Source organism: Genypterus blacodes, unplaced genomic scaffold (genome assembly GCF_046128005.1).
Source record: "Genypterus blacodes isolate CSIRO-AG114 ecotype Tasmania unplaced genomic scaffold, CSIRO-AGI_Gbla_v1 ptg000033l_1, whole genome shotgun sequence".
NCBI classification, from domain to species: Eukaryota; Metazoa; Chordata; class Actinopteri; order Ophidiiformes; family Ophidiidae; genus Genypterus; species Genypterus blacodes.
Genome location: NW_027466846.1, coordinates 527780 through 546861, shown reverse-complemented (window position 1 = coordinate 546861; position 19082 = coordinate 527780). Strand labels below are relative to the sequence as shown.

Below are 19082 nucleotides of genomic sequence, written 5' to 3'. Positions count from 1 at the left end.
ATTGAGAACAAAAGCACAATAAAACTTATTTTGAGAGTGAAATATGTGTCCAGGTCGTTTCAAAGCACACACACCTCTTTATCAGAACAAGTCTTCAAAAGAGACCCTGTGAATGATCTTAATCTACATGGTATTATATTAAAGATACATCTGTTATATTATTATTAGTATTGACACTAAACCTTACCTAGCATACTAGCTTACTAGCTTGATTTGGGGGCTTGAGTCGTGTAGCCTCTTGGTGAACACACAGGCTGATACCAGGTGTGTTTGTTTGTTTTTAATCAAAGTTACTACTAATTTAAAACTCATCCTCCTAATGTCACGTGGCAAAAGATCCAACTATTCTGACTCTCTAACTAAAGTCTCAAATGTAAAAACAAACCAAGGTCGATGGTTTCCCAGAAATGCTTTGAGAGTGTTTGAGTGATGACGTAAATGACTTATAGTGTGTTCACATTAGCAGATTACTACACTGCAGTACATCAACTCGATTTATGTAACAATTCAGCTCTGACATGTTTTATTTGTTAGCGATTTTAGGATCTTTTTTAAAGGGATGTTGTCATTACACAGTCCGACCACTAGATAACGCAGTTGTGTTGCATATCAGTGTGACTTGCAGAAGTGATTATTTTTGTTGTATTTTTGAAGCGAAATAGAGTTTTATGGATATTTTCAGTCGTGTTTTGCAGCAGCGGAGTGTGTTAATCTTACTTAATCTTACTTCTTACCTAATCTAAATATGTTACAGTCCCATATAACCAAAGCAAGTGCAAATAACTTGTTTATTCAGAGGCAATTTACAGTGAATATATTTCCCAATGATACATAAGGTAAAAATAAGTACATAAAACATTTCTATAGACAGACTTTGGAATGTCAGGCTTTCATTGCTAAAATTATTCACCCCCTTTAATACATTTACAAGAATTACAGATATATATTTCCTGTTGAAATCTGGGTGCCGGAAATCAGTTGAATTAAGTTGAATGCATCAGTGTTTGCGACAGTTTGGGACAGTAAACAGAAGTAACCGAGCAAACTGCATGACAGAGCTATACATTTGAGTTCAGGTAGAATAATGTCAAACACTATAAAGAACATAATACACCCAACATATAAACAATACAGAAAAATGACTTTTAGGCTAGTTTAATACAAAAGTGTATTCCTTTGGTAGAAAACATTTGTATCAGGAACAAAATGTGCTCGATATATAGAAGAATAACTTGCATTGTTGCATCCATGAGCCAATGAAGTATATGGGGACTTTAACATTCATTTCAAATCAGGAGTGCTGCATATTCAGTCGGGTTGGCTGTTTTCACTCACACTGCGCAGCAACACCCCGATTACAGCATGAAAGAGTTCATTCACATGTCGATCTGTACAGTACTTTGGTTCACCTGTGATCGCCAAGTCCTCAGAGTGATGAAAAGGGGGGGGGGGGGGGGGAGGCTATTGCGCAGAATGCGTCAAAGTGTAAACTATGTGCCCATAGAATAGCAATATAGAGCAAAAATATTACAAACGACGCAGTGACACATAGAAAAAGTAACTCGATAAAAATCTTATTTGCTTAATGAAGACTCTCTCCAGACTTGTCTTGTGCACGAAATGGGGCCACATTACTGCGATTAACAGTGCAATCTCAATCTCAAAAACAGCTCAAACTTCAGTTATCTCCTTGTTTAGAAGATTTTCAGTCTTTTCCCGAGCACCCTGCCTCCCTTTGGCACTCTCTGGCTCGGCTGGTCCTTAGAAAGCGGGCAGTACTTGATGGTGTGCGCATTGTCTCCGTTGGCACTGCAAAGCGGGCAGGTATAAGCCCTCAGGATGGGGCACAGGACTCTGCCATCCGCTGTCTTCAGGATATGAGAGCCGTAAACCTCCTCCGGTGCTCCGTTATTCCGACAGAACACGCACACCTTCGGCTCCGGCTTCCCCCTCTGAGTCTGTTTGCGTCTCCGCTCCATGGAGAGCAGATCCAGGCCGGTGAAGCCTCCCCTGTAGACGGGAGAATCTCTATCTGCCAGCGGCGAGTCACCGGCGAGGGGATCGTACGGACTCAGGAGCGAGATGCGCTCCTTCAGATCGTAGATGGAGATCGGCGGGGATCCGGGAGCCGCGCAGCAGCAGCAGCACTCCATGTGTCCGTCGCTGTCCCCGCCGTGCCCAATTACGCAGGAGCAAACCGGGGAATCATCCAGGCCCAGGGTCGCTTTGAGAGACTCGGTAATGGAGTTTGGGCTGAATGCCGGGCTGGGGAGCTTGTTTTTAGCCACAAGTGTCGACAGACCGAGGTAGTCGTTCCAAAAATTAAAGGTGTAATCATAGGGGGACCGCGCGTCTAAGTAACCGCGGTCTAACAAATCCATCCCTGCGAGGTGAGAGGACTTGGACGTGAGGAAGAATCGAGTGGAGGACGGTGATGGATCAGTCAGCATGGGGAGCTCGAGCAGGTGATCCGCTCTCTCCTCTCGCTCCTCTTGTGTATGAAGGGAGCTCAACATGTAGGCGCAGATAAGTTCTACTGAGGATATGGAGAGAGAAAAACAAGAAGAAGAAGAAGAAGAAGGGGGCGTGGCTTGGTTCAAGTTGATTATCTTGCTGCCCCACAGGAGCAGGAGGGTCCGCAGAGCCTGCTAACCCCCACCACTCCCCACATCCACGCCCCCTACCTCCCCCAGAATATAAATAAAGCCTGTCACTGACATATAATTTATCCTGTTGCATGAACCACATCATCATTATTGTTTTAAAATTGTTGTTTGTTTTCTTTATTTTCAAATGTCGTTGTAGAATAACAGGAGTAAGTTTGGAGAGATGATCAGGATCAATGTGCATTTAGCTTGTTGTTTATCTGTTGCAGATGAGGACAAACTAATGCTAAGGTACCAGTGTTAGGAATATAAACAAAACATGCAGACGTGAAACTCAAACTATAATAGGAGGAAATCAATGAAAGCTGAAGTAAGTGGATAGGAAATGTTGTTGGAAACACTACAGCATCAAACAAAAATGGAGACCAAACCAGAAATCTGCATGCTATACATGAGCATAACAGCTTCCTGCACTGATGAGCCTATAGTGAGCCGTTCCACATGGAGCTGCCATGTCCTGCCCGCACCTGTTCTGCCTCCTGAGTCCACGGCTTTGTGCTCGCAACCAGCCTTTCCTCTCCTGCTCCATTGTCTCCTCTCCACAGCAAGCCGTTTAACTTCATTAATATGCATTAAATCGGAGTGTGCCATGTGTGTGTACGTGTGTGTGTGTCAGTCAAAGTGCAGTAAGGCAGGCTCACAAAAATAGAGAGCTTAATGACCTGACTGCTGGAACAATGACCACATTACTATTTTTGTCAGATACTATTGTGAAATACGAAGGATAGTCAAAGTTCAGGCAGAAGTCATTTCGTCACGTCGTTTACTTTAACATTAGAGTAAAGACCCAATTTGCTCCCGCTGTTCATTAATGCCAAAGACTTTATAGATGTGAGCATTAGGAAGGTCAATAAATTCATCAGGATGTTCAAGTGTTGAAATTACCAAACTATAATTAAGCTCCTTTTGTTCTCATTCCACTTCTGGCCTGATGACAATGACTTTGCAAAGATTATCTGTAGGTTCCTATTGAAGGACATATTTCTTGCATGTACTTTGCATCCGTGACTATAGTTTATTTAAAGAGGCGAAAAATCTGTAAAGACTTCGGTCTGGTGATAGAATCTTCCAGGAATCTTTCTCTCTTTCTTTTCCCAAAAAAATTTGCATTGGCGGATAAATCCTGGAATAGGCACTTTTGGAAAGCGCAGGCGTTGGCTCTGAAAAGTTTCCAGAGAGAAAGGCACATGCGGAGATAAACACAAAAGCATGAAGAAGAAGGGAAAAAATCATGTTAGCGAGACTTCTTTCTTGTATGTGAGAATAAATTATCATCCGAATACACCACATGGTCCATTTTCAAGGTCACCTTCGGCTCTGTATGCACAAAGGAAATCATGAGAGAGCATTTAAAAGATGAATGGCTGCCATATCACAATAGATCAATTGCACAGGGGCCAATATGACATGTGGCTCTTCAGCTTCTGGGTGCCTATATTGCTCTTAATGCAAAACATGGTCAGGGCCAACAAAGGGAAATATTGATATTGAATTTGAAATATGTTTCACTTTTACATATGAAGAGCTTTTGTTCCATTATTTGATTTAAAAAAAAAAAAAATGCAGCTGATATTACAGAATGATTTCTAAAACCCATACATTTAAATGGAAATGCTTTCGGGTATTGCCTGCAGAATACCATTTGAGATTCCGTGTGTAGTTTTAGGCGTTTAGAAACGATTGCAGCATAAGCCTAACATGCTTTGTTCATAGAATATGAGCATTGTTTTCCTCTACTCTTCCTTTTTCGTCCCGTCCGTCTTCCATATGAGCGGCTATGGAACTGGAGCCACACAAATATATTTATTTTCTTATTCAATTCAGCAATTTTTCGCTTGTGACGGGTTAAAAACATCCATGTGTAAATACAGTGTGATGATGGCACCCAGAGGTCTCCTAGGCAGGTCTGAGGCTGAGATGGGCCGACACCGTTCCCCCATTCATCACTGTCAAGTTGAATAGAAAATTAACAAATCCTTTAATTAAAAGACCTCTCTAGACTCGGTGTGTGTGCGTGTGTGCTTGTGCGTGCGTGCGTGCGTGCGTGCGTGCGTGCGTGCGTGCGTGCGTGCGTGCGTGCGTGCGTGCGTGCGTGCGTGCGTGCGTGCGTGCGTGCGCGTGTGTGTGTGTGTGTGTGTACCAGCTGCACTGCTACATTGTGCAAATACAACAGCCTGGCACACGATGCATACAATCACACACACATATACACCCACCCACCCACCCACACACACTGCTTCTGTAGACCCCTGCCATTCCAGTCTTTGCATTAATTGCATAAACTGCATAATGTGGCTTGCCGGAGCAGCAGTTAATTTTGGATCTTGCGCCTCCCCAGACACGGAGCTGGGTGGGCAGTCAGTTGGGGCTTTGATCCCTGACCTCTGCTTCCCCTCTTGGGAGTATAGCACTGCATCCCTAACGGTCCCTCCATCTGCACACACACACACACACCCCCCCACCCCCCTGGAAAAGCCCCTGCTCCCTACACTCGACCCAGCTCCAGACGCGTGTCAGTGTCACCAGCAGCAATGGGGAATGCTAAACAAGCCAAGGTCAACCCCGAAATTAGGGGTTGTCTTTCTGCCCATCAAGTGCTTTGTCATGACCACCAGCTCGCTGAATGTGGCCGGCTATTACTTACCCAAAAGCTCCACCCCCACCTTCCTGCCGCTGTGCATTCATGAATACACACACACACACACACACACACACACACACACACACACACACACACACTTATATACAGAATACACAACATCCTCTTGACGTATTTGAAGTGTTAGGACTGAAAGGATCAATGTGCTGGTTAACTTAGAAAAAACAAAAAAGTGGACAGTTGAATATTAAATTCCAATTTTGGACATTTGACCATTTTCAACTCTTGAGTCAAATCCATGTTATCCCTCAACCTGCTGAGTAAAGTATTTCAATCACGAGTTCCATTTTTTATAATGACGGAACATTTTTTTTGAAATCTTTCCCTGCAGAATGATAACTCAGCACACGAGCTCCCCTGAAATGTATTGCTGCTAAATTACCATTTATAACAACACTTTTGTTTAGGTTTTTTTTTACTTTGTTTACTTCTTTAATTAACTTGAACTCCTTTTGGTTCATTCTGCTGACGGCATTCTCCTGACAGCTTGCATATTTTGTAATATTGTCTTTTAAAAAGTGCTTTATGTTGTACACTCACTTTACTTTCTGTGTTATATAAGGAATTAATACTCTTTGCTGCAACCAAACTTGTCACAGAAGCAGAAAGCAGAGACGGAGGAGGAGGAGGAGGAGGAGGAGGATGTGAGCCAGTGGATCAGAAACTTGTTTAACTCACCCAAATCTGCAGAGATTAGAGCGGGAAGTGGTCAAAGGGTTTAGAGTGTATCAGTACAATGGGGCAGGGAGGATTAGAGGAGGATTCGCTGAGCCCCCGCGTCGCCCTTCATCTCTGGGGGTCCATGGCCGGAGCACCTTTGTTGAGTTAACTAACGGCACTTCCCACGAACGCAGCGAGCGGACCAATCCTTTTTTAATGATGCAGGGAAAATTCCATTGCCCCTGATTACCACAGTGCTTTCGAGGGCCCGCCATTGTCCCACACACCATGTTGAGCTTTTAAACTGTGCAGCCAGGCGAGTGCACGGCGAGGCGTTTGAAGTTTACTTGTAGTATTTTAGCCCAGTAGGAATATCCAAACCCGAGCAATGCTGATATGTGCATTTACTTTATGGGCAGAGCGAAGCACTCACACACTGCCTTTAATTACTATTGTGGCCACCCAGGCGAGAAATATAGGATGTAGATCTGCAGCGCTCAATGAGCTGTAACATCCTCTATGACACTTGAACACACACTGCTATAAAGTAGTGAATGTGTACATGAAGGTTAATAATTGCACTGACTGTGTACAGTAGTGTTCTGTCTTACACTGTCCCTTTGTGGACATTCCTCAAGGACACGGCTGCTATGGGACCAGCTTCTCACTGGTCTAGCTGGGTATTAGAGGAAAGACAGAAATAAACATGTACTTTGAAGTCAGAAAACATAAAGATGTACATCCGGAGTCAAAAGATGTTTTCATTGTAACCATCTGTGTAACTCGGTGGCAACTGACAAGAGGAACATATGGCTCAATTTGTGCTTTACTAACAAGCAATGGGAAGTGAAATGTTTTTTGGAGACCACAGTAACCACATGAAAAGTATGTTTGCAGCAGTAAAAGCAAGCTTGTAACTCATCCTTCTCTATAATCAACTGCTCAAAGCTGTAGCTCAGTCAACCATGTGGGTAGTTGAGGTCAAAGTAGTCAGGATCTAAACAAATCTTTGCTCTAAGTCGTACTAAAGGATTTTTTTTGGCAGATATCTAATTGTGAGATTTGAAACCAGCCAAACAAGGTTATAAAACTCATTCTGTAGCTTGTCAAACTCAATGAATTCACATTAATTAGCATTTGCTTGGAAAGGCTTGTTAAGAGGACATCATTAAGACGACATCATTAATAGGTGATGATTAAGACAGCAGCTCTTGTAGTTTAAAGACTCTTGCAAATCCCAGTCTTGATATAAAAAGCAGTGGGTGTAAACTGTAATCAGTGATACAGAAGAGACAAACGGCCTTTTTAAGTGGAGAGCTACTGTATGTAACACGCGGAATGCTTTGTTAAAAGAGGAAATGAAAACGCCATGCAATGACAACCATTACTGTGTGTGTGCATAGGAAGCAGTAGCGATGCAGGCGCTAGGTAGGTAACCTAGGGAGGATAGTTGCATTCTTTCACTTCCTAATATTACCCCACCTATTTGGCTTTAAACTGCCCTGCATTAATGTAGCCTACTTGATGATCCGATTGAATCCGATGAACTGTAAATGCATATTATAGGTTGTGGCTATTTGCCATGTTTGCTCTCACTGTGTACATTCCCGTTGTGGTCTAAAGCTAACATGCTGTGAAGTCTGTGCAGTTCTGCCACAGAGCAGCGTCGGGTCTCTTGGGATCTTTCAGCTATGCAGCCGCTGTGGTGGCCACATTCTCTCATCTCGGATTCAGTTTCTTAAAACTGAATTACAAAGAAACTGTACACTGTGGGACAGCGGGTAAGCACATTTGTGGCGGGATTACAATCTTCTTCTCAGTTTGTACATGAATTTTGCAGTGAACCATCTCCAAAAATCCAATCATATATTTGGTCCCAGAAACATTGTGTTTGACTCATCTATTGACTCATCAAACCACAACTCAACAGAGCAACCAAATATACTGAGCAGGTAAGAAATACAGGTGATGACCGAAATGATCACAGGTGAGTTAAGTGAAAGAGAAAAAAAAAGAGATGAGGAAAAGAAATGCCTATTTTCAGTGGTTCAGAGAGATTTCTTGCTTATTGCTTAACAAAAACAACAACAACAAGATGTATCAGACAACTCACCTAACGCTGTCTGAACCATCCTGATGAGGTAAACCCTGCCCATATGTACACCTCAGGCTGCTTCAAACAATCACAAAGAGCTAATTGCTGCTGATAGTTGACCCACTGTCCCATCTGCAGAACACACTCTGAGCCGTGGACCCATGTGCACATCAGGACAAGCCTGGCGATGTAATGGTCGATACCCCACAGGACCACAGATGGGTCCTCGCACAGCGGAGCCCGGTGGCTGGCGCCACGGCCTGGGTGCCGGCCAGATGGGCCACCCTGAGAGAGGCTCAGCCTGTCAGGCCCAAACAGGCTGATCTTATTACTGCGGGCCAAAGCCTGGAGTCTGGTTCCACATACATTCACCATCAGGGGGATCCACATTATCATGCGTAATGAGCACAGGCTGGCTTCACCATGTATGTGTGTGTTTATTCACCTGTGCAATATGTTAGAGCTGTTCATTTCCATGTGGGGTTGCTTGCATGCTTAGATAACCACAACAAAACATGTGATATAGGTTGGTTTAGAATATAGAAGTCTCATCCCAGGCAGAGTGGCTTCTCAGGTTTCTGGTGATGGGGGGAATGTTGGATATGCAATCAACTACATAGTTCAGATCATATTTCCAACAACAGCAGCACTCCTGTAATAATGACAAGTATGCAGTGTTCCCTCTGCAATGCAAACAGCCAAGAAGCTCCATCATCACCACTGTCTTTAAAAGGCAGCTTCTTGTTGTTAATCCACAGTGGGTGAATGGAAAGATACTAACGAGAATCTCACTCCGCCTTTACCATTTTCTTAAAGATTCAGCAGCTCATGGATTTTCTCAGACTCAGGTTGGAGTCTCAGAAGCCTTTTCCCTTATTGTGAATAAGGGAACAGGAGGTAAAAAGAACATATTTGCTCTGTAAAGCAATTCCCTGTATAAATAAAAGTTTTAAAGTTGTTTTTTTTCATATTCGGGGATTGACAGCAGTGTCTGCATTCCTGTTAAAGTGGAACGGGCGGGTGAGAGGGACACCGCTGTCCATATGGTGAGCTATCTACTTACACCTAATGGCTACACTCCATCTGCAGGTCATGTGCAGTTATTTTCTGGTTTCTGCATCTTCTGCTGGAAGGAATGCCGTGAAGAATATTCAAGCAGAAACAAAACTTGAACTTATATATAAAATTTAACTACAGAAACAATGACAAAACAAAAATGAAAGAGAACAAATGCGACTTTATGAAAACGCTCTTTGGGACATATATTCCTGATGTCATCTGTGAAAAATGTTGAATTAGAAAAATGACAAGATGTGACAAGACGGTGTAAAATATGTATTTCAATCAGTTATGTGGCAAGGTTCTGTCTTGGCTTGTAATCACACTGTATGATGAGTTGGCTGGCCAAGTTCTGATGATTAACCTGAGCTGTCACGATCAGTGTTATATTTTGCAAATGCCAAATCATCTGTATTGAGTTGTCATTCGCTCCAATCTTTAATTTTCCAGTTGAAAATGATGTTTCTGCATTAATTATGACAGATGTGTATCTAAGCAGCAAAGCTCAATGTTGCGTACAGACAAAAAGAGATGGATTTCCCTTCAGTTGCAGAGTAACACACACACACACACACACACACACACACACACACACACACACACACACACACACACTCCTGCTTTGTGTCCTCAAACTGACAGCCCTGATCCTGAAGAGCACCATCGGCCAAGGTCAAGGTCACCGCTCGGTCTGATTTGGGCTTTGTGGCCCCGTTATTGTCTGGAGCATTTTCATTTGAAATTCACTCAACATGAAGTCAGATTTGACTGGCAGTGTGTGTTGGGGGGGGGGGGGGGGGTTGTAATACTCAAAGGCGCAGAGTGAGATGGATGGATAGTTTCTCTTACCGCACATTGATTTCCACATTTGGGTGATTAAGTTTATTATTTGGCCCGCGGCTGCATTAGCATGTCATTATCTTGGGTATCCTATGGAGGGAAGCATATTTAACTTTTGAGAACAAAGGAGGAAAATGAACAAGGCGGTCACCTGAGTCTACTTTTTTGGATGCGAGGAGGCAAAACAACAAAAGCGCTCGGGCTCCGGGTTCTTTGGTCTGGGACCGCTCAGCCCGACGGTGCCACTCAGCCTGCCTCCTTCCTCTTCCTATGTTTCCCCCTTTTCTTCCCATCCCCTTGCAAACATTTCTCCCCGACTCTTTTGTTTGCCAAGATCCCGGTTGCCATGACTACCAACTGGCGCTTTATGAGCACCTCATCCCTCATCTAAATATTCCTAGTTATCTATGGTAATGAAATGCACACACCATTATCTGGCTTAATGAAATACACTCTATTGTCTATGATTAGGAGGAGAAAGCTTTATTTCTCTGTAGTCTTGTGGGCGCAGTGTTCCTGGGCTGCAATAACAAATGTAGCGCCATTGAAAGTGTGAGCTCTTTCACGCTCCATTCTGTTGTTGTATGAGCCGTGGACAATAAAGAAACAGTCCAGATTCCGGGTGAAGCCCCTGCGATGCAGCTTATGTGCTACAGTGGCAGTGTGATTGCACTAATTGGCCTTTCTGCACTCCGTTTGCCTCGTGATGGACTCATGGCCTCTGTTATTTCTGCCTCCAAAGCAATACGGCCCATTAGAAAGAATGACACATACAATACTTTGCATATTTATTGCCACATAAAAAGTGGCACATTTAGAAATGCATACACAGGAAGATAGAGCACATCATCATTTACCTGCACATGTATATCAAAGTCGTTCCCTCTTGTGCACTTGTTTTGTGCGTGCCAGAGGAAAAGCCTGATTAACTCCGACCCATCTTCATCTCCGCGGCAGTTTTCCACGGTCTTTGAAATCCCTTTCAACATCAAGAGCACCATAAAACGGATACGGCGTAAAATGTGCATCTGATATCACTTGTTCCCCCTCAGCGATTTGAAAAAAGTAGAGAATAACAGCGAATGTGTACTTTTACGAGTATGTGTGTGTGTATGTGTAATATGCGTCGGTGTCTATTTCCAATTCGGGGGCCGGGGTAATATCTGCAGATTGGGTGGTTAAGTCACTCTGCATTTCATGAGCCGGTCCTGTCACTAACAGTTATCTCCTCACTGCCCTCTGAGGAGTTGTCTAGGTGAAATGATTCTCAGAAGCTCTGAATAATGCATGAAATTACGTAATGCAAATGGAGGCTTTATTTCCCCTGCCTCTCGCAGACACCGGGGCAGAGCCTCTGCATTAGAGCGGGCAAAAGGAGAAACAGTGGGAGTCCCCAGAGTAAAAAAGGAGCTACAGCATGGAGGGAAAAAGGTCAACGATGAAAAACCCGGAGCTTCTCCTCGCACGCGGCTTTATCAAGTGTGAGAGAAGTTATTGCGTGATGCGCGGTGGGATCGGGGGGCGCTGTGCAGAGCAAGGGGACGTTATTTACAGGGCCATCACGGGAGGCTTATTGTGTAGAGGCAGTGAAATATTCATTAGGCAACAGCCTGGCTGGTTTCCACGCCGTCTGCCTGTAAACAGAAGCGCAATGGAATATAAATAATAACGGGAGAAGGAGAACGTTGTGGAATTGTGTCAGATGGAGAAATGTCAGGTGCCGTATCTGCGCCAAATTAGGCCACACTAAACTCTTGTCGAGGCCCTGCTTCAACAAGTAGATGAACCTTCCCACCATCTCTCTCTCTCTTTCTCTGTGTGTGTGTGTGTGTGTGTGTGTGTTGTGGGTAGCCACTGTGGACCTGAATGGCATTAATTGCCCCCTAAGATGACGGGCAGATGAAAAGGAGGTGGTGGTTTGCTATGGGACATGGGGGCCGGATACAAAGAGAGGCTGAGGACGGCTGGCAGGTCTCACCGACTTCAAAAGCAGATAAAGGGTCTCTGCACAAAGGATTCTCGTTTTTTTTTTGCTTAATCTTCAGAGTTTAGGGGTTTATTCGTGCCAGCCTTCTTGCCTTTGTCCACTTTTGTGTCAGGTATTAACACCAGTGGATTAAATTGGTGTTGCGGAAATCATTGTTTGTGTTTTCCTCTGACCCGCCCGCCTCACATTGTCCCAGCGACCAAACAGAGCGCTCTCTAACAATATGAGAGGGTTCATCTCCCCCTCTCAGTGAGAAATGAACAACGGATGGTTTCTGGTCACTTTATTTGTTTGAGGAAACAGAGGCACAATATGATGTTTTGTTTTGTGGAGAATGAGGCCAGAGTGCTCTCAAGTCTCTGAGTAGCTTTTGAAGACGAGGACGAGGAGCCTCAGCACCGAAAGAACTGAGCTGCTGCAAAGGTTGAACACCTGGAGAGAAGAAGGTGAACGGGAATATGCTGTAAAAAAAAATCTGTATTCAATTAATTCCGTTCAATATAACAAGATAGAATATAGCAAAGAGAGAACATTTGATTACAGACAACCGCTATAAAACTCTTAATAGTATTGGGAACAGGTCTTTGCACATCACTACTTCAAGAAAATAAGATTTGTGGCAGGTTTACTTTAATATATCAATCACATTCAAGCTTGCACGGGACAAAAGGCTCTTGCACACGAGGGGAAACCTTGGAAATATCAGCGTGAGAGGCAAATTAAAAAACAAGTGAGTGATGCAGCTCCCCTTTGTGTTTCTGTCCCCTCTGTCAGGTCCTCTGCCGTCTGCCTCGTCTCTCCTCGCCTCTCCTCTTCACCTACAGCCCAGATTCTTGTCATTCTCCAGTGAAGGTATTGGTCTCCAGCCGCTATAGCCGGGCCTCCATCTGCCCCATGAATAGGACCAGTCACATTTCTGATAGCATTTAATGAAAAATCCACCCGGGCTTTTGGGAGGTTAGGAGGGAGGAGGGAGGAGGAGGAGGAGGAGGAGGGAGGAGGAGGAGGAGGAGGAGGATGAAGGGGCGGACGGGGAGGTGGAGGGGGGGAGGCTGCACAGGAGTGCTCAACAAAGACTGCCTTTCACTGGAGTGGAAAGCCTAGATTGCTCCCTCTCTCTCTCTCTCTCCTTCCCCCCTTTTCCCTTCGTCTCTCCTCCTCCTCCTCCTCCTCCTCCTCCTCTCTCATTTTGTCTTTTTTGATTCAACATCAAAAATGTGCCAAATGACTGGGCAGAAACCCCCAAGAGGGATTCAGTGCATATGTGTGTTTGTGTGTGTGTGTGTGTGTGTGTGTGTGTACGCATGGATGTGTGTGTTGGAGAGTGTCACACAAAGGGGCAGGTGTCTTAGGGTTTAAGGTGGCGCTGATGAGGAGGACACAAAGGTAACAGCAAACAATAGCATGAGGCCCGGTGAGGAAAGGTGGACTCCTTAAATCATTGTGCGCGGAAATCGTCAGAAGATTGCGATGCTCGTTTCTGCGTGACATTATCAATTACCGACCTCCATAAAAATCTGAAAGTAGAACGCATAAATGATATCAGGGAGAGAAAAAAAGCTTTATGTCAGATTAAGCAATCTTTCAGCATCCCTAAAGCTTTGATGTTCCTGTCTGCAAAGGTGCAGCCAGTTAAATCCAAATGATCGTAAGTGTAGTTGTCACATTTTTCAAAGGCTGAATATTAAATATCTAAACAAGACTTTTTAGGTGATGTGCATCAGGTAGGCAGGTGCACAGCAATTTCAAGTGGATAATAAAAACAGACTAGCACGCTTTATGATATTACAGACTTATGTGTGTGTGTGTGTGTGTGTGTGTGCGCGTATGTGTGTGTGTAAAACGTAAGATGACGACACTCTCAGGACATCTTGTTTCCTTGCTCCGGCTCCCTTTGTATACACACAGCTCAGCAGGTGCAAATCAAACGTCAGAAAACCTTTTCATCCCTCAGCGGAGCATCAGATAACAACAGGCTGTTCCTTTGCTCATTTCTCATTTCTGACAGACTGAACCCAAATGTCTTCTGTGGAATTTTTGTGAATTTTTTTTATCAAGGGAAGCAAATAACAGCACGGTCTTGTTTGAGTTAGTCAAAGACGGCTTTTGTTCTCTTTCACCAAGGTCAAGCCGTCCCATTTGTTGTTACAGCCTTTAAGCACTGCAGGTTTATCTTCACTCAGATTGGGCACCGAGGGCTCTTTTTTTGGTAATAGAACACAGAACAGCACACGTTGATCCTCTTTTTTCCCCCCTCATATCTAAAATGTTAATCAATACACCTCAGAGCCTTGTGGCTGCGCTGCGCTGGCTGAGCTTTACACAGTTTCCCCAGATGCCAGTGGTTGTGTATGCGCGTATTCGTTTTTACCTTGAAAGGATGACTGCATGTTGTTTTGGGGATCTATATCATGAGTTTTAAAATAAGTGACACCATAACAAAAATGGAACTAAGATCCAATTACATCCAACAATCCAAGTCAGGCTGTTGTGTCTCTCAGCAAAAAAAAAAATCAAGAGCTGGTTCCTGCCATTTTGCATTAACATGGAACATTCAAACTGGGAGAAATCATTGCATTCTACACACACAGTGGAGCAGAAAATAGACCAGAATGCATTGCAGACATGGAATGGAATTCTTGTCATCCCTATAATCATGAAATCTGTTTAAAAGGATTGCTGTTGCAGCTGGTAGATACTTAAAAAGAACATTATTTATTAGAAAAACACATTTCATGCACACTCGCAATTCAAAGTACAAATACACTTAGGTAAAAAAAAGATTTGATCTACTAGCAGCTAAGCTTGGCAATGAATATCGTTCTCTCTTACTTTTTCTGCACTGGATTATTAATATGCTGAAGCTCTCGAGGTTTTGGGTGACAGAGGGAGCCCTGGTTAATGAAGTTATCTATCTGGGAATGTCCCTCTGCTGCAGAAAGCTGGAATACAGATGGCGCCTTTCTGCTTGTTGCGCATGAAAATCATCCTTCTTATAATCTGTCCATTAATCACAATCATAAACGGCAGGTGAACAGTAGGCTCCAATAACTGCAACCGTGACAGCTGGGTATAGGGAAGTGTTTGGAGTGAGATGGAAAGAGGCTGAGCAGGGATGTTTACTGGTTTGAGTGGGAAAGCTGTTGCGTACAACTGGTGCCAACTCTTACCAGAGACAATTACCAAAACTCTGAAAGGAGGCCTCTTTAAGGTGCATCAGGGATGAAGAGGTAGGGTTGGGTGAGGAGAAAACAACAGTACAAGGAGGAATTTGCCCCCTGCGAGTGAGCCACTGAGCTGCCCACAGTCCATGTGCACGTCTGAATGATGATTAACTGTAATTACCTAAGCAGTACCTGGACTGCATGCCAGGAGGCAGCCCAAGATTAATGGGGCTCCGCTCAAAACGGAACAAAAGCTCACATTTCCGAGGTAATGAATCGCTCTGGTACTAAGGCGTCTTCACATGGTGCACCTGGGCCCCCAGGGAGGTTCATTACAACTGGAGGAATATATGGATCCTCTGCAGCAGTTTCTAACAGGCAAAAAAGCAAGCAGGAGGAAGTCTTAAATAGTGCCAGACATCCTGGTTTGCAGCAGTGCCTCTAAAACCAGTAGAGAGATAAACACCCTCCTCAACGCTGCTTAAATGGGTGGTAAACATTACACAGCAAAGCACCTTGTTTGCCTTGTCTTGGTTGTACACAAGGTGTTTAAACACTAAAAGCCGGCATGGTGCAAATTGGTTGGTAGTAATGAAGACAGATGTGACGCCTCGAAGGAGTGAGTGACAAAAACCTAAATGGTCTCACCCGTTCATAAACCTCAGTCGTTTATAATAGTTACGTTTAACTGAGCTGACCTGCCAACACCACACAACCCTCCAGCATTATCTATATTAAAGGAAGCAGGTTTCATTTGTACAGGAAGCGCACTGTTTGGTACAGCCCGGAGGGCAACGTTTTATTACAAGTGTCTCCTGTTATAAATCAGCATCCGAGGGATAACCTGCAGATTAATGGTGACATTATTTTGTTCTGTGTTGTGGAGTTGGTCTATGGTTTTGAAAGATGAATGACACAAAAGGGAAGACGGCCACTGGACAATCTGTGAGAGAAACCTTGGGAATTCATGTGAGACTGAGCATTAAGAGCTTTAAAGGAATGAGGAATGGTGATGTATGGAAACGGACATCAATTATTAAGAGTCAAACTCCTTGAGGCAACAATGAGAGGATTTACAGACTGCAATTTTTCATGCCCTTGAACATGTTAACTCCAGATATGTAGGTCGATAGCCACATGAAATACAACCTGACTGGAGGATTTAATGATCACAACGCACACAGACCACATATTTCTCCCCCATTAAGTCACGCTGGGCTAGTTGAAGGAAACACAAGTCAAAGCATGTCCGGCTTTACATCACGTCGTGTCATCAACGGTGCCTTGAAAACCCAACTGCCCTTTGTTTACACGGCTCTAATCACATTAATGACACTTTTCCCCCCAAAACACGCCATTTCATAATCGATCACACACACAAATACACTGACACCACTTAGAATCTGTGCCTGTACACGTCTGGAGGAGATGAAACAGATAAAAGATTCAACTTTTAACCTGCCATTTATCAGAGGAGACAACAAAGGAAGTGTCATTATCCCTCCTGTCATCCTCCAGTCTGTGTGAACACACACACACACACACACACACAAACATGCACAAGATGAACACAGGGATACAAAGAATTTTACTCTACCTGCAACTACACATAATGTCAAATTCATTTCAATTATGTTGATGTTTAAACCAGTCTACAGTATGACAACCTCATGCCTCCACCAAGGCCGAGTATTCCTCCAATGATGACTCTAAGTGATGAAACATAGCAGGTTATTGACCAGACTGCCCCGCTGACAAATCAACAAACTTTGGATTCTAACATGTCTGGTTTCCAATATATAGTCACGAGTACTGAGTGCACATGTCCACCAAGGTCGGTTACACCAAATCCAATCATGAGATACAAGAGTTTTTCAAGAATAAGGCCCGCCCACTCAGCCTCAGCAGCCAATTACATCAAAGCAGTAAGGAATATCAAAAAACAAAGACTTTTGTCCGGCTCGGTCCAAACATTCTACATGTGACATTTTCAAAACACAACCACAAATCAGTCACACTTGCGGTTACCTCAGGGTTTATATTTAAATAATTTGTAGATTTTTATGAACTGCATCCACTCGCCCTCATCTACCCGATAATAGAATCTGTGTCTTGAACTAGAATGCTTCAGCAGATCATTCAAAAAGGTTTGAGTTACTTAAATCAGTTTCAGACCTGCATATTCTTTAATTTTTCACTTAGATTTGAAGTTTCTCCAAGTTGAGTTTCTCACCGCAGTGAAACAGATGCTGCCAAGGGCTAAATGAGTAGACCTTAATAAAAGCTTGGCAACAAAATGTTAGGAATTTGTTGATTTGTGGTGAGCTGCATAAGCAATCTATCAAATAATTAATGTCCAAAAAACGTTGTATTTGTGCAGCAGCATAACGGAGTATTGCATCTGACACATTCTTGCTTTTGTATCCTCTGCAGGTTTGTGTTTAAGGCCTGCCGCAGATATGCAGAGATGTGTTTGTCAAGGGAAACAATAGAATTTTCTCCTCGCAACAGATATTCCACGATGGGGAATGACAGTGTGGACAAAAGCCGAGACATTAATTTATCTTGTCTATATGACCCTGATGCAAATGAGGGAAATGAAAGCAAGCAATCAATTCCTAATTGGGTTTGTGCTATTTTAACTTGTTAAGGGGGCCTCTGTCTAGATTAAAGAGCTGGTCGATTTCTCATTGTGACAATTACTGTATACGTTGCACAGAGCAACAAAAGAATCCAGAAAAAGCTTGGTGAGCACTCTGCTTCCTATTGTGCAAGTCTACCGTCACAAAATCATGTTGATCCCAATAATCATGTTGACTTTAACTCTACAGAAACAGGATTTGGGCTCCAAGATGACTCTATATGCGCATTTTGAAAGACAATTACTCTTACAACCTAATTATAACAGCAAAGCATATTGCAGTTAATTATGTAATATGCTGGATGATTCAGAAATTCTACTTGCCAAAGATGTGAAACACTTTTCCAAAACCGATTTAACCGATAACCGGGAGATAAACGTGGCCTTCTAAATAAAATCTTAATTCACAAATGTTATTGAAATGTGTAAATAAAAGCAATAATCAAACACACTGATGCTGCGGCCCTGCTCGGGAGGTTACGAGGTTCAGGCTCAAGCAGCCGAGCAGTTGCAAAGCTGCAGGCGGCCGTTTATTTTGGCTTCCTGAGAAGTAAATCAGACTGTTGATTTACAGTATGAGTCAGCTACTCCCTCATGTCACATCAGTAGTTTATTTACCAGGAGAGGGGAAGCAAGAATTAGAATAAAAATTAGATTATGCATCCAAACCCTAAAAGAAACGCATTCAATTACTCCTAACTCAGAAAATCTCGAGGGGGTGCAAGGAGGATTTTGCCGCACGGTCGTATATCAAAAAGCAAAGAGTGGGAGAGCAAAATGTCACATCTGCTGGTTACTCTCGTCTTCCTTTTTGCTCTTGTTGGCAGGCAGAGAGAGAGATCTGTTAAACGCTAACACAAACCAGCCTTTTAAACAAGATGTACTTAATCTTCCTGGTGTTTGTTTTAGTTAAGAAAGGCATTGGCGGGATGTTGGTTCCAGCCCGTTTTGTGAACCCTCACCTCTTATCGGTCTTATCTGCATTTGAACAAGTTTTCTAGTGAAGCAAAGCCAGGAGGACCAAAAAGATTAAATATGGAGCCATTTTGCAAGTTGGTAGTGTCCCAGTGCTGTGTTTGGGTTCAAGCAGAGTTCATGTTGTTAGTATTACAGGCTCTTCATGCTCTCAGATCTCGCACGGATCAAAAGGGCTTTGTAAGGTATGCCACCATCAGCCAATTAATGCCCACAAGTACAGCAGCTCTGCCAGTACAGTCAAAACAAAACACTTTTCACAGCTAACTGCCTAAACTTTTCCACCCCTCTAACCTTGTTTTTAGCTAATTATTCAGCTCTTTGGTAGTTTTGTAA

At 43.4% G+C, this 19082-nt stretch overlaps 2 protein-coding genes across 2 annotated transcripts in view; one reads left to right on the top strand and one right to left on the bottom strand.

The window, feature by feature from the left end:
- The window catches only part of pacc1 (proton activated chloride channel 1), a 183485-nt gene that overhangs the window by 21789 nt on the left and 142614 nt on the right, over nucleotides 1–19082 (top strand). The gene's annotated exons all lie outside the window — the stretch shown is intronic.
- LOC142995602 (nanos homolog 1-like) lies at nucleotides 812–2520 on the bottom strand. Its single transcript, XM_076146716.1, has one exon. It carries the CDS (start codon nucleotides 2514–2516, stop codon nucleotides 1695–1697), a length of 822 nt encoding a protein of 273 aa, XP_076002831.1. The 5' UTR covers nucleotides 2517–2520; the 3' UTR covers nucleotides 812–1694.